The sequence below is a fragment of the Phaethon aethereus genome, assembly GCF_964289735.1.
Source record: "Phaethon aethereus genome assembly, chromosome: Z".
In the NCBI taxonomy this organism is placed as follows: domain Eukaryota; kingdom Metazoa; phylum Chordata; class Aves; order Phaethontiformes; family Phaethontidae; genus Phaethon; species Phaethon aethereus.
The window spans coordinates 33,053,461-33,076,162 of NC_138577.1; the positions used below are offsets into that span (position 1 = coordinate 33,053,461).

At 39.5% G+C, this 22,702-nt stretch overlaps 2 protein-coding genes across 2 annotated transcripts; both read left to right on the plus strand.

Moving 5' to 3' along the window:
• Nucleotides 1-122: 122 nt before the first annotated feature.
• Nucleotides 123-8,320, plus strand: LOC309415688 (monocarboxylate transporter 13-like; the record flags this gene model as incomplete). Its single annotated transcript, XM_082013291.1, has 4 exons — nucleotides 123-324; nucleotides 4,139-4,282; nucleotides 5,425-6,231; nucleotides 8,094-8,320. 4 exons carry the CDS (start codon nucleotides 123-125, stop codon nucleotides 8,318-8,320), a joined length of 1,380 nt encoding a protein of 459 aa, XP_081869417.1.
• A 6,683-nt stretch (nucleotides 8,321-15,003) lies between these two features.
• MLANA (melan-A) lies at nucleotides 15,004-20,336 on the plus strand (the record flags this gene model as incomplete). The annotated part of the gene is made up of 4 exons (XM_082012998.1): nucleotides 15,004-15,077; nucleotides 17,632-17,728; nucleotides 19,222-19,323; nucleotides 20,268-20,336. 4 exons carry the CDS (start codon nucleotides 15,004-15,006, stop codon nucleotides 20,334-20,336), a joined length of 342 nt encoding a protein of 113 aa, XP_081869124.1.
• Nucleotides 20,337-22,702: the final 2,366 nt, after the last annotated feature.

The window sequence follows — 22,702 nt, forward strand, 5'->3', positions numbered from 1 at the left end:
ATCTTTTAATTAATTTCTTTAACACTGGGCCTTCTACTAATTTGCAGATCTGTTAAAAATCATCACTATCATCACTACCACCCCAACAAAAAACCTGAGAGAAGATCAGAGAACTAGAAAATATGCAGGCCAAAGACAGCAATCCACCAGATGGTGGCTATGGATGGGTTGTGGTAGTGTCAGCCTTCATGGTGATGGGTCTCACTGCCGCTGTCCTCAAGACTTTTGGTCTGTTCTTTGTTGAAATCCAGCAGCACTTTGATGAACTTGCAAGCACCACTTCCTGGATCACATCAGTAACTATTGCCATCTTTCATTTAGGAGGTAGGTAAAAGGGCTCCTCTAGCACTTTATTTCAATGGCTTAATTACTCAAGAAATTTTGAAGAGCTTCCTTAAAAAAATCCACAAAATGAAAACAAGTAAGGGCAATACTTCTTTCTTCTGTCTCTACAGAAAATTGGCATTTTCTTCTTCTCATAGAAATATATCCATGCCTCAGACATGGAATGGGTTAATGAGGAGTCTGTATATACAAAGGAATCTGGTTGTCTTAAAGAACTTCATGTACCTAGACTCATGATTCCGTTTTCCTATACGCTCTGAATCAAACACATTGGAGATAATCCTAAGAACTGCAGAGCTTGTTGGATCAAGCTCCTAAACCAGTTTGTGCAAGTTCACTGATCTCATAGTGACTGTCACTTTTTCAAAGCAATTTAACACATAACAACTGTGACCCTGGCCTAGCAGATGAGCCATCTGCTACTGAAATGGTGACTCTCAGTCCTGCTTTCCACCCACTTCTCCTTTTTATCTTCAACAAGATCCCCCTTCCTTCCATGTATTGGCAGTTCTGCCTCTCCTTTTTACCTCTTAGAATGATTACAAGTCATTGATCTAACAGAAGACTCACCAAGTTAAAAAAAATTCAGTTCACTCATAGAGCGTAAGGGCAACAAGACCACGCAAGCAGTGTAAGGGAAGAGAGAGCGAACTAGCGAAGGCAATGCGCTATAGGTCAAATACCACATCTCACCAAATGACGGGGGGAAAGATATCAGACATTCAGCATTTGACTCTTAATTTAGTTGTTTACAGAGTCCTTTGTGCCCTTGTAAACTGGATGATCCTTCCCCATTACGGTGAGGATTCTAAGCATGTGCAGGCAGGAACTGTACAGATTTTGTGAAGTCCTCTCTACATGTTCTCATATAGAATATACAGTTGCAACAGGTAAGTATCCTAACATAATAAATGCTATCATAATTTTGTTTGTGAAGACGCTTCATTGCATAGACAGTATATAATTATATACAACCTACTCAGTCCACACCTATCAGTATTATTGCTTGTAATTGCAGTACTTCCAAAGATCATGAGCAACTGATCTTTCTTTGAAAAATGTATTCAGAAGAACAAAACAGTAATTCAAAGTCAAAGTAAAAAGATAGTCATGTGTTGAAAAGATTTTATCTGTTCTATAAACTGCTGACCTTGCTGCTTGATTTGCAGTATTAGAGCTTGTTTCATTCTGACAGAAATAATTAAATGAAAAATCAATGAAAAACCTGCTTTTTCACCTACTTCACAGACTACGGAAATGAAAAAATAGGAATCTATCAATTTGGTTTACAAATTAGACTTATCACTGACGTATTGTAATATTATTTTGTCATTCAAGTATATAAACTTCATAAGAGACAAAAAAGCCAACATAGGAGAATAAAAGAACTCAACATCCTGTATTAGTTTTGTTTGCTTTTGTGGTTTTTTTTTAATATATATTTACATTATATAGGAATGTATCAATGATAGAGCATATTAAATAATAACATCAAGTATAAAGTAGCAAAACTGTATTTTTGCCTAGCCAGGTGTGAGGCTGGCCTACTTCAAAGGCGGCATCTGTAATTTTCATTAGAAATTTTTTGTCATCCTTTGAAATCTTATGAAAATAATCCTTTTTCAGTGAATACAGCTTGATGGCCAAACATTCCAAAACCCTTCTGTATAGCAGTTCATAATGTCTCAGGTCACTAGGTGTTTTTCCTTATCTTCTCCTGCCTTTGCTTCATTTATAGGAACGAGAAGAGTTTCTGCTGAAGATCATCTGAGCCTCCAGTTATTTGAGCATCTTTCCTGGCCTGGCTTAGTCTTTCTTAACATGTTCCTCTGGGAAACCTTCAGTGTCATTTGGCTCAGTATGAAGGACAATCAGTGAATTATTAATTTTTCCCATTTGGATCCTTTCAACAGCAGCTCTGTGCCTTGTGTGGAAGGAGAGCACGTACTTCTACTTTTGGGGTTTGCACCTGCAACAGGCTGTTCAATTTACCACAGCAAGGATTCTCCCCATCACACATATAAACCTTCTCTTGGTATTGATGTACATCTCCCATCACCTTTCTCTTTGCACTGTGATTATCATCCCTTTCTCTTGTTTGTAAGTTTTGTGTGTATTGCCCTTTATCCTTTCAGACTCTGGATCCTAGATATCTTCACCATTTCCAGTTCTGTGTTAGCTTCTTTTTGCTCCTGCTACCCCACATTCAATTCCAGCCTATTTCTTCTCATTCTCTGTTAAAAAAATTGCCTTTTGGCAGATCTTTCTCTTGTCTTTAAGCTCTTCCATGGACCTCTCTTGTTATCCCGAGTCTACTTTTCTCTTCTTTTGTTCATCATACATGTATGATTCTCCAACTGTATATGCTTTATCCTGTCTCATCCCTTCCACTACATCAGACCATGACTGAATTCCAGTATCATTCTTACATGCTTATCAAATCATTGTATTTTTGCTGTAAATGCTGATGAGACAGCATTTTGCGGTTTGGGGGTTTGTATAACTTCTGCAAGCTACCTGCTGTCAGGCAGTCTACATCCTGCAGATTTTTCAGCCATTAATAGTTTTCTGCCAGGTTTATTTTGCGCCATTCTACCTACCTAGAATGAAGATGCTCTTCATTCTTACCTTACTTAACACAGGTGAACATACAACAACCTGCCCTTACAAACTAGTATAAACCCTCCCTTGCTGATTTCCCTCTTTTCATTGCCTCACTACTTTTTTCAGTTTACAAGCATGGTCCTCGTTAACCAAATTTTATTTTATCCCTGAACTTCAGTTTCCAGACTATCAAGAAATTTTAGGGAGCCGACTCCCTGCTGCACAAGGAAACCCCTCCGAGAACTGATGTTCCTTGGGAACCCTCTAGTGGCCGTGGTTATCTTAAAAGAACCCTATACTTGGGCTTTGAGACTATCCCCACAGAACAGGGAGTACCTTTCCATGATAGGTGTGGCCTTGATCTTAACTCTGTGATGCTGATCAAACGATGCTGAAAAACAGCCAGGCAGTATAACTGATCCTTAATTTAATCCTAAAAATATCCCTAACATTTCAGGTGCTTCCAGACAGGGACTAGAGACCAGTGCTTTGGTTTTTGGAGTTGTTGCACCAAGTCAGTTCTACCTGGTGCACCTTTGCCCTCATGTGTTGAAGAGTTGCTGCAGTCTGCTGAGAGAAACTGTACTACTAAAATAAACATTTAAGAAATGAACTGCAAATATCCTGGAAAAATATTACCTAAAAATAAACCTCAATTTTTTGGTCCTTCATAAAACATTTGCAATTCCATTAACAAATGATTTTGCAAAGCTCTAGAAGAAAAACATTCGTTTTCTCCAGAAAGTTTTCATGCCAGCCGTATCAATAATACATGCTCAATAATAGAATTTTTATAGATTAACCTACAGATTTTATGGCTGGGCTTTCTCTTTCTGCTAAAAGGCTACATGAATTTCTGTCATGTTGCTAGTTTTATCCTTACATGAAACTCAGTAAAACTCTTCTGCAAGGAAGGCACTGAAATGTTCTTTCCCTTTAAAAAAGTCCACATATTTTGAATACATTTTAAAATCTGTGCTGCAGGGACAGACATTTCCCTACCAGTAAGGATCCAATTGTTAAATCTCGATTGACCTGCCCCATCCAGCAGAATTCAGGCTGTTTGAGACAAATATTATAAGGGTATTATATTGTAAATAATATAATGCTTTATTTGGTTGTTCGGTCCTGTCGACCAGCTTAACGTTCCTAATGTATTTATTTTTCTCCTATTTTGCTGCTGGTGCAGCTCCTGTTGCCAGCTCACTATGTGTACGGTACACCCATCGGGCAGTTGTGATCACTGGAGGACTCCTGGCTTTTTCAGGAATGGCACTGGGATTTCTTGGACTCAGCATGGTCTGGATGTATGCAACGACTGGCTTCCTACAGGGTATGTCTTTATGGCTTTATGGATTTCTTTCACCAGGAACTCAGAGCCTGTATTTGAGGGTGTTAATGGTAGTTTTAAAATCTGATTTCTATTTTGATTTTATGAGCAACTAGAACCACCAATCCTTTTTAAAGGTAATTTCCCTCATGTCCCACTCTGGAAGCAAGAATTTGTGCTAGCAAGCTGCAATGACAAAGAAGGTGAGTAATTGGATGCTAGTAATTTTCACCTGCAAATTATATGCAACCAGAAAATTAAAAGTGTTTTATTTTTTACTCAGAGCCAAGAGCTCTGTGAGGGTTTAAACATCCTAAAGGGTGCTGAAGTACAAGGACATAGAGATCCCAAATTTCGTACTTTCTATCAAATAATCTTATGTTTTGAACACAGGCCCAGGCTTTCAGTTGATTCCAATCCTTTGCTTTACTCCAGGTGAAAACAGGCCTGAAAGCAGATTTTCCTGGAACAGGAAGTGAAGCAGGCAGGGAATGAAGTAAACCATTCCCAGTTCCATGCTGGATGCCTGAGAAAATGTCTGGAATTTGAGCCCTTTGGCTGTCCCGGGCTGCAAAATAGTTTCTAGGGAACCATTAAAATCACTGTAAGTTAGAGCAGGTTTGAAGCCTGCTCAAAGCAATTGGGCAAGAAAATGAAGAGCAAATAGAGGTAATACACCAGCTTCCTTCACGTCCTCCCTCACTTTCTATCTTGAACACAGCTCAGCTTAACTTGGTGATCTGATCTAGTACCAGCCTTAATTAGGACAGCATGGACACTCTGAGATCTGTCTAGTTCCAACCATCCGGGCATGTGATTTCTCACCCGGTGCCAAAATTGTCAAACGAACTTTTTTTTTTCCCCAGTGAGATTATAATAGTGTATACTTCATACTCCTGCTTTTTTGCTTGAACATACAACTTATTCTTACAGAATATATGCCATAAACATGCTCTTACACATAGTACAGCTGTGTACAGCTCAACTACTGCGCACAGAGCTCATGCTTCTGCTAGGAACAAAAATGTTTTTCCTTCACCAGTTTTTACCTTTAAAAATGTAGGTGCACTGACTACTCTATTTTCCACCTTCATAAAATACCTCAGTGGTGTCTGACTGGTTCTATTTGTATTGGTGTTTTTCAGGACTTGGGATTTCCTTTTCATGGACACCAGCCATTAGCATTGTTAGCCATTATTTCTCCAAGAAAAGAGCTTTGGCCAATGCAATTGCCAGTGCTGGAGAATGTGCCTTTGCATTCACGTTTGGGCCATTTTTCCAGTGGTTGATTAGTCAATATGGATGGAAAGGCGCCCTCCTGATCATAGGTGGCATCCAACTCAACATTTGTGTCTGTGGAGTACTGATGCGACCCCTTGCAAGCAGCTGCCTCATTGAGGCTGGCCATTCTGAAACTGAGACACCACCTGGCAATGGTGCATCTAGGATAGACAAAGAAGATAAGTCTCCCGTCATACACAAGACCTTCAACTGGATGCTTGTGAGGCAACCGGAGTTTGTACTTTATGCCATTTTTGGCATATTAGCTGCCATGAGTTTTTTTGTTCCTCCATTATTTTTAGTTCCACTTAGCTACAGCCTGGGAATAGATGAATCATGGACTGCATCCCTCCTATCCATTTTGGCCGTGGTGGACTTTGCAGGCAGACTGCTATGTGGCTGGTATGCCAATCTCCACGTTACCAAAACTGTTCATTTGCTGACAATGACAATTACACTGATCAGTACTTCCCTGATGCTACTGCCACTGGCTAACAATTACCTGTCCTTGGCAATATTCACTGGCTTCTATGGATTCTTCTTTGGTACAACAGTTGCTGTTCACATTACAGTGCTAGCAGATGTTGTAGGCATGCCAGATTTTGACAGTGCGCTAGGGCTTTTCATGCTCATTCGAAGCACTGGAGGGTTTGTGGGGCCTCCTCTTGCTGGTAAGTTAAGATGATGCTCTGCCAAATACAGTTTACAAGAAGAAAGGGGAATGGTAACCCAAAATGAAAAAATCTGGATCTGGACACAAATTTCCCTGTTTTTTAACTCAGGGGTAACTGGACCAAGAAGTATGTAAAAGCAAAGAGTCAGTTTAATTCCTCTCCAGAATATCTTGCTCCCTCTCTTCTCTGTGTTTTTAGAGATACCTGTTCAATATGAAAGCAGGGAAGAATGGCAGGGTTTGCATGGTGATGTTCCTTCTTTCTGAATACCACAAAATCCCACTTGATGGACTCCCACTGTCTTGCTATGAAAGTGTACCTTTGGGAAAAGCGGCAGATCCATACTTTCAGAGGAGAAACTGAAATGTGGGATTAGTGATGTTGCATAAATGCTGGTATTGTTGGGAGGGTTTCTACAGAAGGTCAAATTGAACAGCTTGAAACATTAGGCCATGTGAACCTCAAGGAAATATTCAGAGAGATGCATGCTGTTTTCAGGCAGCATTTGAACTAACAAATACAATAAATGGGGGAGGCAGCTCAGAAAAACATTGGAACGAGAGAGCAGACAATGAGACAGGACATGTATTTGTGGTCTGGCAACAAGACAAGGTCATCTTGGAAAAATGCAAGACAAACAAGCTGCAAGCTGTAGGGACTTTACAAAGCGATATGGCAGAAAAATGACCAATGTGACTTGTAAAATGCAGATCTGAGACCTCATCTAAAGACCACTGCTCATGCACTACAGTGACAGTTTTGTGGTAATGACACCACTAATAGGTTGCAAATGGGTCACACTGAATATTGGAACATTTTAATACACTTTTGGAAATATAGGAACCAGGAAGATTTATAGAGAATTTGAGACAGAACAGTATCAAACATATGTTGGGAAGATCTGAATAAAATATAACAATAACAAGACATTTATAGGGTGGCTGGTCACTAGTACTGATTACTTGGGGATCAGTACGACCCCTTTGTGTATGTATAGTCAGTGAAAAAGAAGGTGTGGAAGAGGAGGAAAACCTAAATGCTTCTCAAGCTCTCCTCTCCTACGTTAAGAGTAAAATCTAAAAGATTTGTATTCAGAGTTTCTTTGCCTAACAAACAGGACTGTTTTAGATTGGAATGAGGTCTAGGGAGTACACTAAATGTGGACAAACTTTCCAACGGGAGACCAAGCGAGCAGCCTTCATCAGCCCACAAATGAACCTGCCATCATACCCACGAAGCATATACTGCTGCAGTACCACTACTATACTACTGTTTTTTCAGTACGGTATGCAATGGCATTAGGTATTTTGGTTGGCTTAAAGCTACCTACAAAACAGGGTCTTTCTGTTAACTTCTGTGACCCGTTGTAAAATGATGAACAGGAAGGCCCATAACACTGCAGACAACCTTTCCAAATGTGTCTCCAGCAGAGGCCTCTCCTTTTCCTTCTATAAACTCTCTCGTGCTGTACAGTTATGGTCCAAATTACAGCAACTGATGACAGCTACACCACAGAACCTGGGGCTACTCAGGTACAAAGCTGCATGATTTGGGATTTTTTCTTCATTGTCTGCCATAGTTTAGGTTGGAAAGTGCTTCAAACTATATAGTTTGTATACAATATACTATTGTTTTACTAGAAAATCACATATGCAAAGTACATGAGACATGAACTGTGTTTCCAATTTGAAAACAGTATAACGGGGTGATGTTCCATGTACTCATGATGTAAAAAGCTGCAAGACAGTTATGTAGCAAGCATAGTCCCTTTGCGAGAGGGTATGTTCACACTGCAGAGCTAATTCACATCATTAGCCTGTTTTCTATCAATCATATTGCTGTCATTTGTTTCTCTCCAGGTCTGATTGTGGACATGGCTGGAGATTACAGAGCAGGCTTCTACATGGCAGGAGCCACTCTTGTCCTATCAGCTGGATTTTTAGTTACTTTAGATCAACTCCAACAGAGAAAAGAAAGACGAAGCCAGACTAATATTAAACCAGAAAAGTCAACATTACCCTACCCTTCCCTCCATCTCCTGAAACTTCAAAACAGAAGGTATCGAGAACGTGATGTAGTAGTGTGACTGCATTGGACATCTCACATCATTTCAGGACATACGAAAGCTTTCTCCAAACTCACTATTAGTAGGATTTATAAAATGATGGACGTTTTGGGTAGGAATATTTGAAACTGAGGAAGAAAGTAATTAGTTTACAAGCAAACCACACCAGTAACCATTATCATATTATTTTGATGTTGAAGCTGCATTTTGACTATACAAGTCTTCAACATGATCCCACAGGGCCGTGATATGAAGCGTGTACGCAGCAGATAGAGACACTTGCCGCAAACACAGATTGCAGCCATCACTATCAAGTAGGAAGAGGCATCAGCTCACAGAAGTTTAGCCTGGGGACGTAGTGTTCAGTATTTTCCATAAACAAGTTGGATGTGAAAGCAAGAGTACATGAATATAGTTTTGAGCTAAAGGGTTTGCAGGTACTCTACAGAGCAGGGCTGGAATTTGTATGGAATCTGGAATCTGTTATGTACGTAACTTGCAAAGAATTAAATAGAATAAGAATCAGAAAAGCTAAGAAAACACAGCCTAAATAAAAAGTGTAAGAAATAAATTTAGTCTGGTTTAGAAGACAAAAGGTTGTACAGAGCATAAGAACAGCCTTCAAATCCATAATAGGTTGTGATAAAGACCACACAATTAATTCCTTTTCTTTTTAAGGCAATGAGTAATTGATATAATCTGCAACAAGGCAGACTTATGTAATGGGGAAAAAAATTCATTGTAGCCTGTTAAGCATAGAAACAGACTATAGGGAGAATATGAAAACATAGAGATATCAGAGAATAGATAAGACGTGAGAATCTAAATATATTCAATTGTGCTTCAGAACAATGGGATGGACTAGGTGACTTCCTGAGGTCGTCTTTAGTCCCATATTTCAACTATCCTGAGGCTCTTTGAGCAAATATTCGATTTATGAGAATAAAAAGAGTCTGTATACAAATCACTTCTTTTTTTGTCATTTTATTTTGTCAGGGGGAATAGAGAATGTAAAAGAAGGGAGGAAGAGCTGGATCACATTTAAAAAGAAACAGTAAAGGAAAAAACATGTAACTTAAAAGCTTTCAAACTATTACAAATGTCATAGATACCTTAGTTATGAGCTTCAGAAATTTTTACCATTGAAACACTTCATCTGTGAAGCCAAGTTTAACATAAATCACTCATCTAAAATAATTATTTCTTGTCTGATAACAATTATTTAAAAATTTAATTTAACTTACAGGAAATTAGCTGAACCACTAATACATCAGTGATCTGTGAGGGCTTGACTGCCGAACACACATTGGAAGGGACACAACTGGGTGGGCAAAGCCTTGTAGCAAGCCCTTGAAATTTCTGACAAAACATTTTTCAATCCTGTCAACTGAAAAAATCAGATCTGTCTAGAAAGTATTATCCTTCAGTCTTCTGCAGTGTTCCAACATTTAAAATAACTCTTCATTTTATAGAATGAGAGGAAGAGGAATTGGGGGGATGGGGGGCAGGGAAGGGAGAGATGTTTAACAGATACAGTTTTCGCCTCTCACTTTCTGTTAAAATACTGTATTTTATCTACAAGCCCTGTCACCGATTTCTGTTTTTTGGTGTGTGCTGACATCTGCCTGACATGCGCAGTGAAGAAGGCTCGCGGCGTCCTGAGCTGCAGGAACAGGGGCACAGACAGCAGGCCAGGGAGGCGGTTATTCCCCGCCGCTCCGCAGCTGCGCGTCCATTTCGGGGCACCGGCTACAGGAAAGCCGTCGATCGACACGGCGGCGGGCAGCAGAGGGCCGCCGCGGGGCTGCGGCGCCGGCGCCGGTTCCGCGCGGAGGCGGGCGGGCTTTGGCCGCGCGCAGCGGCGCCGCCGGCACTGGCGGCGGGATGCGGGAGATGCAGCCGGGTCTTCGCAGCGGCGCGCGGCGGGAGGGCGAGAGGAAGCGGCACAAGCTGAAACAAACACAACGCGGCGGTGGAGCTGGGGCCCGGCTCTCCATGTATCTCCATCTCTCTCCAGTATCTCCATACTTGGGGATTTCATGCCCGACTGGGTGAAGCCTGCTCCGAGCCCAGATGGGCTTTGCTCTGTGCAGCGGCTGGGGCCAGAGATCTCCCCAAATCCCTGCCCGTCTGAACAGGATCCTGTGACCCCGTGAAGGGAAAAATGAAATACCGTTCTTCTATGGTTTTTTTGCTAAATGCATTGAAGAGTACTGGTCACCTGGGCACTCTGTCAGCTGATGACTATGTATCTGTTTAACAGCACAGAAAAAGTACCAAGTGTTTGTATTAATTTGGGGACTGCTTTTACCTCAGCTGTAGCAGCAATATTCCAAGTTAAATTTCACTGGACTATTATTGCAGGGATGACTTGCAAAGGCCCGTTTTGTTCCAATGCTAATGATGTAGTCAGTGCTGCCTATATTCGCTTTCTTCAAACAAAGAGTTTCCGAGGTGGCCTCAGAGACCTAAATCTGCAGCTCACCTGCAAGGAATTTCTCACCCCAAACCTGGTTGAAACAGGACTGTGAGGCTTTGGAAAGCACCACCATTCTCTTGAATCCAGGTATGGCCTCCTGAAATTATATGCAAGAAAAGTCATAACTGTGCCTCACCTTGATAGTGCCTGACTGCACCCAAAAGGTTTTCACCCATGGTTGGTCATCCTGCAACTCATGGAGATAGTCCCACAAATCTGAACAATACCCTGGGCTCAGAACCTCCAGTCAAGCAGAGACATAGTAGCAGCAAAGAAAAACACTGCCAGAAAGCTGCCCAATCTTTTCCCTTTGGCAAAACAAGGTGCAAGAACACAGACACCACTGCATTTGTGGCATCTTCTTGGCATAGCTACTACAGGATTACGACTACCACTCCTTCTTTACTGTATATTGTTCAACGATGGAGCAGAGGGAGATGGGTCTGACACTAAGGACCACAGTTTCACTGGGAAATTACTTGAGGAACTTTCATGAATCAGGCTTTCAGGATGAAAACATTAATGGTGTCTGTGCAAGGCAGTCTGCAAGACAACATGTTGCTTCCTGGAGGTGCCTGCAGTTAAGGTAGCAGCAATCTGAGGAATAGCTTCTTTTCAAAAAGCTCCAAATCAGGCCTACAGTGGAACTGTTCAGCCCTGGAAGCCAGATAATACCCGCTTCAAAGTAAATCCCCAAACCACGGAGAGATGAGGATCCTCAGGACCACTGAAAGGGGTATAATCTCCTTATTCACTCTTACTGTACTGTGCTACTGATAACGTAGATTTAGCACGAAATACTTGAGAGGTTCCACTGAAATTCCCATAAAACTCAAAACTAAATCCTTTACTAAACCAAGTGTCAAGGTACTTATGTTTTATTTGTCCGCAGTAGGAAGCCTCAAATGCCAGAGAAAAATAAAGATGATCAATTAAGGGAGATAAAAAATTAATAAAAATCCCAGGATCTTCAGGATCCCAAAAATCCATCTTTGTCCTAGAAAGATGGAATCACACTGTCAACAGCACAGAAACAACTGCTATCCTTTTTAAAGGGTCAAGCATGTGATTTTCAGTGACACTAGAAGCATTTGTTTCATACCTACCATCAAGATTCATCAGTGTCCTAGGCTTGCCACAGATTGCTGGCCTGGGTTGCTTTGGGGTTTCTGCTAAATACTCCTTCTCTCCCAACCCCTTCTTCTCCTGAAATGTTATCTTTAAAAAGGTAACACCTGTGGAACCCATACGTCAATTCCAGTGACTTTACACTGATGGAGTTAGCAGCACCACCTCAGAGAAGTAAGATTTTGTGAAAAAACTGCGATCAGAACCAGGACATGGTGTTTCACCTTCTCATCCACCCAATTCCTCAATAGCAGCACTGTGCATTTAAATACCTTGGTGGCACCACAGATCCATGGCAAAGCTGTTCTTTTTCTTCCTTCCTTGTTACACTCTTAACAAGAGATTCATTCAAAACACGAAATATTCAATCATTTGACATTTTGCCCTGAACACTTCTCAAGGCAAGGAAGGGGCAGAGACTGGTTTTGGTATCACATGGATTTTCTGTATGTCTCAGTTTTGATTCTGACAAGAACAAACAGTACCCTTCAGTTATCATCCTCTCCCAGAAGTGAAGCTTTTCTTCAGGAGAACACATGATTTGATAATGAGCTCTATGACATTTTCAGAGTACTGCACAAGGTCTGACACGTTGCATGGGAACTTGATAGACTGCGATAGTGTACACTTACTGTGTTACACGCATGCGTACGTATAGAAACCTTCCCTGCATCTTTCACCTTTGAAACTCCCATTGAGTTCATCTGGGATAATATAAGAGAAACAGTGAACCATTTGGCCAAATGAGCAAGTTTATGCTCTTCACTGATGTTCATTCTTCTTCCTCCCTTTATTTTTCCCTCTGCAAAAAATGTTTTGTTTCAAAATTCAGTGGGTCTAGCAAAACCAATTAGATTTTTCTGGTGTTAATCACAGCATCGTTGAGGTTGGCAGGGGCCTCTGGAAGTCATCTGGTATAACCCTGTGGTCAAGCAGGGCCACCTAGAGTGGCTGCGCAGGACCATGTCCAGACGGCTTTTGAATACCTGCAAGGAGGGAGGCTCCACAACTGCTCTGGACAACCTGTGCCAGGGCTCAGTTACCATCACAGTAAAAGCTGTTCAGCTGGAGCCTCCTGTGTTTCAGTGTGTGCCCACTGCCTCTGCTCCTGTCACTGGGCACCACCATGGAAAAATATCCAACGAAAGATCAGGTTTTTACCATAATTAGGCAAAACACACAAGCAGAAGAATGGTCTGCCAAGAATATTGATGTTAAGACTTTTCATCTGATTTCCTAAGGAAATGGATGTTGATCTCTCACACTATCTCTTCTTTCCTATTCACTTTTGAGTCTGTAAGCCATTTTCAAACACATTTAGAGCCAGATTCACAGCTTCAAAACTAAGTGAAAACATCGAAGTTTTAAGTTTGACTCCTTCAAACTTAAAAAAAAAAAAAAATCTGTGGCAGTGTTGCGAGACCCAAATTAATGATTCATTGAGACAAATGGCAAGCAGAACATGCTTGTAGCTGGCCCATCACGGTACCCAGAGCTCTGAATTAATCATAGACTGCCACTTCTTGCCTGCTGTTGTAAATGGAATTACTGCAGCATGAGCACAGGCAATTCAGACAAATCCATAGGAAACCAGGCTTCATTAGTTCTACAGCCCATGGGACAGACTCTCTTTTTTGTTGCAGCATTTGCTTACCAGTGCAAAACTAAGCTGTACCTGCCCTCATCTAAGACACTTCTACCACAGTATTACAGCATCCATCTGTGATTTTTTCTCCAACTATACTAGTTTCCACAGTGTTACAATGGTGCAAACAGTGTGCATAAGCAAAGCTATAGTTAAACAGAGGTGAAAACAACCAGCCTTCTGTCACAAAATAATCATCCCTAAATAAAAACATGTTTGAATTTAGAAGTTGTCTTCCCACTTTAGGCACTTGCACTGATAAAGCAGGTAAAATGGTGTTGAGCCACTTCTCAGAGGGTATGTAATAAATGAAGAAGTAACAGATTTTTGAGCTGCTTATTAGGACGGAAGAATGCAAGGGGTATGAAGAAAACAAGAAGTTGTCTCCTTGCCTCTTTCACGCTAATTAATGTATTCAGAAGCTGCACTGAAAGGAATTTAAACTCGTGATAGTCATAAGAGAACAGATCAAAGAAGAAAAAAACCAGACCAAGTCAAGGAAAAGAAAGCTGTACATGCTTTTCAGTTAGCAGACAGAATACAGGTCTGAAGGAGGTAAGATTTATATTTTTTTATTCTACCCAAAATTTTCTGTGTTGCTTCAAAATTATGCTTCAGAATAGGCTTGGCTGTCTCTAAGTGAACTCTGAGAATGTTTTGTTTCCTAGAATTCTCTAGAATTCTCTTCAGTAAAGTCAACGGGTTTTATACTTTACCTGTGTAAGGTAGGTAGATTAGCTGGATACTATCAAGTAGGATCTGTTATTGTGCTGTTTAAATGACAGAAACATGATTACTTTTGGATTTCTTCTTCACTATGTTTGATCAATTACATTTTTAAATTGTTCAGACTGCTTTTAGCTGCATGATCATTCCCTTACGACTGAAAATTAAGATAAAAAATATAAATTTCCTGCACATCTATGTATAGATTTTCAACAGACATAAATTAGTATAACCATTTGAAAATCAACAGATCTGAGAGTTTACGCTGATTGAAAACCTGGCCCTTGAGGTTTTACATGGAATAACAGAAATAAAGAAACAACTACTTGTAAATGCAATATTAATTTTTCTTCTTCTGGATAGTTTTTCTTGTCCAGGTAAATTGCCTTTCTTTCTAGAGATTTTACTTCAGAAGCCTGTCATTGTGTAGTACCTAAAGAGACCATGTCAAATTCTTCTTTCTTGCATGCAGGTGCAGATACCTGTAAGTGGAGCTATTCAAATGTAGACTATAGTTACGGTTTTGAGTTTTGCCTTAAATTTGGACAGTTGCATATCTATATGGATTTACTTGATTCTGAAGATATCAGATTATCCTGCCTCTCTAAAATGCTCCTGTTAAAACAAAAAAGTGGATAATGTTATGCTTTAAAGATAACAAATTATTTATTGCAATGAGGCACTGTATTTTTGTCCTGTAGGTTTGAGCAGGACCAAGCTCACAAAATGCCCAGAAGAAACCACCACCCAGATGGCAACTTTTTCAGAGGGGAAGGATACAGCTATCATGCAGCAGAAGAGTAAGCATAAAGCAAAATCTATGTTAGCATCTAAGCTGGTGAAAAAAAATTTACCCTGAAAGAATTGTACAAAATAGTAACAGAAAAAGTCACCGTTGTATATAGGTAGAGTGCATTTTAGCTATCCTGTAGTTGGCTCTAATGTTTGTCATTGCAGAATCATAAAGAGCCCTCAACAGTTAAGAAAAATCAGAATTGCAGAATTCAGGAATCTAGAGTTTGACCATATGATCACAAATTACCAGGTTTATTGAGGCTTATTTAGAAATTTCTTTTGAGGCTGTTGCAAGGTGATCTTTACATTAAGTTTTATCTCCAGATCCACATACCTCTCTTCAGAACCTCAAAGGGACACTGTCTCACCCTAAAGAATAATGTAAGTGAAAACCCCAGATAAATGGTAAAACAGCATCTCAAAAAGCAGATGGAGACATCAATGCCATACAAATGCGACTCTCAGTAAATGGTTTCTGGGCGAGACTCCACTTAAGCAGAACTAAGTCAAGCTAATCCTTGGGTTAGTTTTGGCTTACAATACAATATGTTGGGTCTTGGATTACCAGAGACACTATCCCACTGGTTATGTGTTATTACTTTAGACAAATATTTCCAACATGCTTAGGATATCTGTATGTGGAACGTGCTTCTGGTTTACTGGCCCCCAAACCTGCAAGATATTTGCTTCTCCACATTCATCCATGGGCAGAGAGAACAAACAAAATGCGAAGGCTTTCTCGTAGTCCTTCCAAAGCAGTTCAGTTCTCCGAAAGAAAAAGCTGGCTAGTTGTGTCTCAGTACTTGAAACTAAGCACACTCACCTCTAACTGCCACGAATTCCAGTGGCTGCAATTGCAAGCAGTTTTTCTAGATATGTGAGGAAAAAGTGATTCTCTCCTTCTGGTACCAGAAGGAGTATTCAAGATATAAACACAGAGTCCTTCCACAGCTGCAACTTTAACTGGAATTGCAAGAAATTGCATACATGCTCTCTATACTACCTTCTGAATAGGTAGGGAAGGAGTTAGATGGCAAACACACCGTTAAAATCACCAACTCCAGAAATGACATGTATCCTGTGTGGGAGGCATGCTAATGGATGGCTAAAACTACAGAGCACGTGAAAAGCAGAAAGCAGTCTCAAAATGTAGAAAAGGCAGCAGTTGTTTGGAAAAGTAGGCTCTCTGAGTTTTAACTGTGCTGGGAAGAGCAACAAAACCAGTAGAGCCATCTCGTAACTTTGCAGATCAGCTGCAACATGGCTGCACTAGGAAGCACGTGAATGCTGTGAGCTCTATTCTTGGGTTAAACAGATCTCCAGCCAACACAAAGTCTTGAAGGGGCAGAAGCAACTTGCAAGAGACAGGTACCTGTGAAAAAGAAAATCCCTTTGGCTCCGAGGGGCTTCGTGCTTCAAACAGCTGACAGGCAGTTCAGACAAAAAGACAGCCTGTTCTGCCACATGAATCTGCTTGTGTCTTTCAGGCTTCTTAGGTCACAAGGAGACACTCCTTCATGAGATGCTAAGTCAGTGAAAACGATAGAAAATAGATATAAAAGATCTCTGATAAGTCACATACCCCACTCCTCAGTCCCAGTGGAAAAGTCTGGTGGCAATTACTGCAGGGCAACTGGATAGAAGATATATAAAAGTCTGTTAGAGAGGGTTTATCCTGACTCATGTGGTCGTTTTTTTTTCCTGTCCTCTTTTCCCTTTAAGTGTTTTTAGACTCTTCTGTTCCTGAACAGGCAAAGAACAAAAAAATGGGGAGTGAATTCTGGTTGTCTTAACAGGGAGGATATTAGCACAGGAGGAAGGGGTTTTGTGACCAGGAAACTGGCAGTTACTTTGTCAGCTTGCTTTCTGACAGATGGTGGAACTGTGCTGCTTCTCCCAAGTCACTGGTAAGCAGTGGGACAGACGTCTTACAGCACAGTCTGCAAAGCCTACTTCCTCTAAAATGGCCCAGTGACACCAATACTGTGCCCAGTATGTCACGGAACAAGAACCAAAGAATTGTAGAGCTCCTTATGAATAATTCAGAGTTTCTTACTTGGGTTTTGAGGTTGTGTAGTGTTTTATGTATCCAGAAAATCCTTCTGTCACCAGCAGTTGTTGCAATATGATGCAGTTAAGATACATTTCTCAATACTTGCTGCCTAGAGAAATTTAACAAATAAATGTAAGCTGTGTCTCTGCAGGTGTGGCATTGAATTTATTTCACATTCTCTGCCAATATTGCAATGCTGTTTGCTGGATTTACAAGCAGGGATTTTTTTAGAAGCAATAGTCACTGGTAGATTATTATCTTTGAGGCAATATATTCCTCATTTTTAAAAAACTTCAGAACTTGGCAGAGAATTTAGCTAACTAACTGCTTAATCTACAGAGACTGCCTGAAGTTATTGATACGTCGTCTATTTTCTGAGGTAAATTCTGCTCCATGCCTTCCTCTGATAAAAGGATGCTGATATGAACTTTTGCCATAATCATTCTTGCTCCCCGAAGAATGCATCTAGTTCTGGTGTTAATTATTTTGTTTTGCTTTCCCAACAGAGCTCTGGGTATTGGACTCTTCATTTTGGTGCTGGCAATTTTACTTATCTTTGGCTGCTGGTATTACAAAAGACGTAGTGGCTATAAAAGTCTGCGGGTAAGCATGGCAGCTCACTTTCTCACATGCTATTATTTTGACAGCATATTATAAGTATTTGCATTACATTAACGCAGAAAACATCAAACCTGTAATAGGACATCATTATCACAGCCGATATATACACTGACATATACACAGGTAAAACCACACAGTATGAAACACAGCTCGCCCTGAAGAACTTGCAAGTCAGGTGAAGGGGTAAGAGGAAGCAGAAGTGCTGGGAGATGAAGCCAGCTGCCGAACTTTGCACAACACATCAGTGGAAAAACTGATCTCTAGGAAGCATTATATTTAATAGTTACACAAAACCAAGATATATTCTGTGTATTTTCATTTAAATAAAAATAACATATTCACTACTCATAAGAATTACCCCTAAATAAGGACAGATATGATTAAATTTAGGAAGCAGTGAAGAAAAGTAACTGTTACAAGTAACTAAGTATTATGTTCATGTATGGGTGATGCATCATTTATTTGTATAAAAGTTGGCTTGCAGTTTTAAGATTTAGCAAAAAGCAGGACAGGTTTGAGGTTTGCTTTCTAAACACTACTTCTAAAAAACTTCGTGTCTTCTTAAAAATGTTAAAAAAAGGTACAATCCTTCTCATAACATCTGTTGTTAGAAGTCTCAAAGCTTTATCTTTGAAATTCTGCTCTTTCCTATCAAAGAGGCCACTTTTAATCCTTTAAAGTGAAAGCTTTATCCAATTATATGTTTTATAGTAAATATCTGTTAGTTATCCTAATATTTCGAAAAAGATGTGACCATTTGGAATTAAAAAACATACCTCTCATCTAAGTCAGCAAATCCATTTCCTTCTTGTTTTCAATAACTTTGTCCTGTTACCTTTCCAGTGATCTATCCAATACTTGTATCAACTGGCAGAATAAATAAAACCTGAACTTTCATAGTGAAATGGTGCAAAAATGAAGGCAATACTCAAAAAAACCTTCAAGAAGCAAAACAGAATTCTTTCATGCCTGCTTTGTACATCATGGCAAAAAGCACAATCTCTTTTTTAATTCCTTCTCATTGCAGATTTCTGCCTTCTGGTTTTTAAAAGCACATTTTTGTTAGGCTTTTTGGATAGGGAAGAACTGGTACAGAATGTATACAAAAGAAATGGTGGAAAAATGGAAAAGAAAAATGTTGGAGATTAAAGAAAGAAATGGGGGAGATAAAAAGGTGGAGGCATTCAGGTATGTGAGAAGGTATCAGTTCCTGCAGCAGTCCCAGACCTAAAAAAAAAAAAAGTGATCCTCATTTTTCTGGTAATTGGATAGTACAGGAGAGAGAGTATGTCTCTCAGAGACAGCAAAAAGTGATAGGTAGATTACCTCTCTGCCTGGCTGGCACTGTGTCTGGCCCCAATCCCAGATTCTAAAACATACTGTGTTGTCAAATATTGAATGATGCATAATATGCTCCAACATCACATTCTCTTCTTCCTTTCATCTTCCCTATATTTCTTTATGATCTGTCACAGAGCAAAAGCTCTAGTGTGGGCACAATACGAACCGTCGTAGGTGAGGGAACAATACTGGACTGCAAAATGGCTCTGCAGGCGTACAGAAACTTTAATGCTGTGGTAAGTTGCAACTTGAGGTTTCATTTACTTACAACATAGTAAGACATGGTGAGACAATCTTGGTAAACAGTCACTCGCTGACGATTTCTTTCTTGGGGTGTGCTCTCTAGATTGGATCTTCAATGCCTCTACATTAACTTAAAAAGTAGTATTTTGCGCAGTTTCTACTGTGAAAGGTTTTTTAAAATCTATTAAGAATTCTTCTTTTAAAAAATTCTCTGCTTTCATGTACCTTTATTCTTAAGTTGTATGATCATTATGGAATCTATTAGAGTGATGTAACACCAAAATATACTGAATAAACAAATTATCTCCTTAACAGATGTTCCACCATTCTGACAAACAACAAATGGACTGTGTCTGGTATACTATACCCTGGCAAGAATTGTCAGGGAACATTATAAAACTAATGTTTTAGCTCCTCTAATCGTTATGGAAAGATGAACATTGAAACCTATAATTCTAAAAAAGTTAAAATAACTTGATCAATAAATATATGTATGTCAAGTTATGGGTGTGTTTAACAATTTTAGGGAACAATAACAATAGGGAAAAGGCTAATTGACAACCAATTTTAAATAAGCTGCCTGAATTGTTAACACTGCAAACAAGACAATGTTAACTTGCATCAAGTATCTTAAAGAAAAGCTACAATATTAGTCTGAATTCTCAATGTAAAAAAAATTTTCCTTTTTTTCTTTTAACACTGAAAATCATCTCTTTGGATGAATGATACAAACAAAATTAATATAATCTGATGCAAAATCAAAAACGTATCAGCAAAAACTAGCCTTAAAATATGAAGACATAATGAATGAGCTCAGCTATTTTAAGCTGTAGTACCATATCTGATATGAAGGTAAATAGCTCACTGTATCTTTAATGTAATTTTCTTGTGCCTCTATGGTTTTTTCAATCTTTCACACCCATTTTCCTTACCACAGGTACCTGATGCTCCTCCAGCTTATGACAAAATTGCTACAGATCAGTCACCACCACCTTATTCACCATGATAACATGAAATCTTAAAGTCTACACATACTGATTCAATTTTTTCATGGTCCTTCTTAATTTCCTGTACATGCTTAACTTTCTTAAAGCTAAAGTAATAAAAAAAACCCCCATCACCTTTTCATTAGCTGTTGCCAAAAATTATTCCTGCTTAGTTTATAGAACTGGTTCTTGAAATGCCTCAATAAATCTGAATGTGCTTTTGTTTTAAGTTTTTAATTTCCTGTGGCCAGATTAATACCCTATACTCAAGTCTGAGCATCTTGCATCCTTCATAGATCTACCAGCAGCAAGTACATACCATTGAGTATCAATCAGAGTAGAAAGTGTTGGCACCTTTGTTTTCAACTTCCCCACTTACTCTTCCTTTCTTTAAAAAAGAAATAAAGTATTCCCTAGAATGTAATCTACAAGAATCTGTCATAAAATGTGGAAAAACATTTGACTACATGTCATGTTACAAAGACTAACCACTTTCCCTACCAGCAGTTCTAACATTAACCTGCAAAAAGGCTTTTATCCTACATAATTTTTTATGTACCTGTAATGAAATAATTCCTCATAAAACATGATCCAGGCAACATACGAATTTCTGCTTAGAGTCCATATGATTTCATATTGGTCAATGGGTATAATGATGATCACCTTCAGTTTCCTTCTGGCAGTCTTGTGAGAAAGCAAAAGAACGTGGTATATACAAAGCTTTATGTGTCATGTTTCTAACATGATGAAACAACATGAGAAAATGTGTGAAGCCCATGTTCCTTGAAGAATACAGAAGACAGCAGACTCCAAGATGTTAGTTATTCCAGGTTGCCAGAACACCAGCAGTAATAGAAAACAAAGATTTGTGACACAGATAAATCAGGCTACACACAATTGGCAGTTATTGTTTACTTTGCCTTTTTTGTTATTGTTTTCTTGCCAGATTGTTACTTAAGATGATACACAGATCAAGAAATTTATACATAAGGCCTGACATCTCACAGAGGGAGGCATTATGAACTGCTATTAGTAAAGAATACAGTTCTTTGTCATTAAATATGCAAACACAAACATCTTAAAACAAAAAAAAGGTTTTAAATACAAGGTAGATTTACTTGCCTAACAAATTCTATATATAGTGATAATTCATAGGTTTTTAGAAATGTTTCTTTTTTAACAAAAAAGTTTATATAGATTAGTGAAATTAGATACTTGTTGGAAGGTAATAAATAGCTGTAATTGCTGTGAAACATTATCAATATATCTTGTTGTAAATCTAGTTGATATTTGTATTTAGAAATTTAAAGAGGTACTTTAGCCTAAAAAGATGTCTTACATGTCTCATTTCCAATGTACACATTTGAGAAAAAAAATTATGTGGACTTGTTTAATGACCAGAATAAGAATACACAGGAGAATGTACAAAATGCCAGCTTATAGGTAGTAAGTGCCACAGAACACAACAGCTGACTAAATTTTTTGCAGAACTAGTGAGCTAAAGCTTGAGGCTAATTATGGTTGGCAACTCTGTATTCTGCAACTCTCTATACTGGGGCAACATCCTTTGAAAAGACTGTGCGGTACTGTAGTTGAATGGAACTGACACACATATTCATGGCTGAGAAAAAAAGTAATTTCTATAAAGATAAATTATTATGAAGTGAAGTGCTTAGAGTTCAAAAAGCTTTACTTGATCCCACATATTTTTCAGTAGTATCAGCATTAAATATGTTCTTAGCCAAGATCATATAATATGTTCTTAGCCACTGGGCCAAGAGCCATAGAGTATATACAGTATAGGTCAGAAAGCTATGATAAAAGAAAGAAGTACCAAGGACTTTCCGCAGGAAGGACTTGGTTTCTTAGAGTCTCACCAAGCCCAGTGTAACAGGTCAGGCATATGCAGCTGGCTTCCAGGACAATCCAGTGACATTTACCTCCAGAAGTCTCTGCTGGCTTAATACCTACTGCACTTGAGGATGTAGATAGATTACCTTGGCCTCAAGACTGTATTAGTATTAACCATATTGCTTGCAATTTTTTAATCAAATAAAACAATGTCAGCCAGGATAGAGCTGGTTTTCTTCACAGAAGCTAGTGTGAGACTGTGTTTTGGATTTGGGATGAGGAACTGTTGACAATGTGCTGATGTTTTCGGTTGTTGCTGAGCAGTCAAGGACAGTCCAGCTTCTCGTGCTGGCCTGCCAGCGAGCAGGCTGGGGGTGCCTGGGGAGCTGGGAGGGGACACAGCCGGGACAGCTGACCCAGACTGGCCAAAGGGACATTCTCTACCATACGACGTCATGGCCAGTACATAAACTGGAGTTGGCCGGGGGGCGGAAATCGCTGCTCGGGGACGGGCTGTCGATCACGGGGTTGTGAG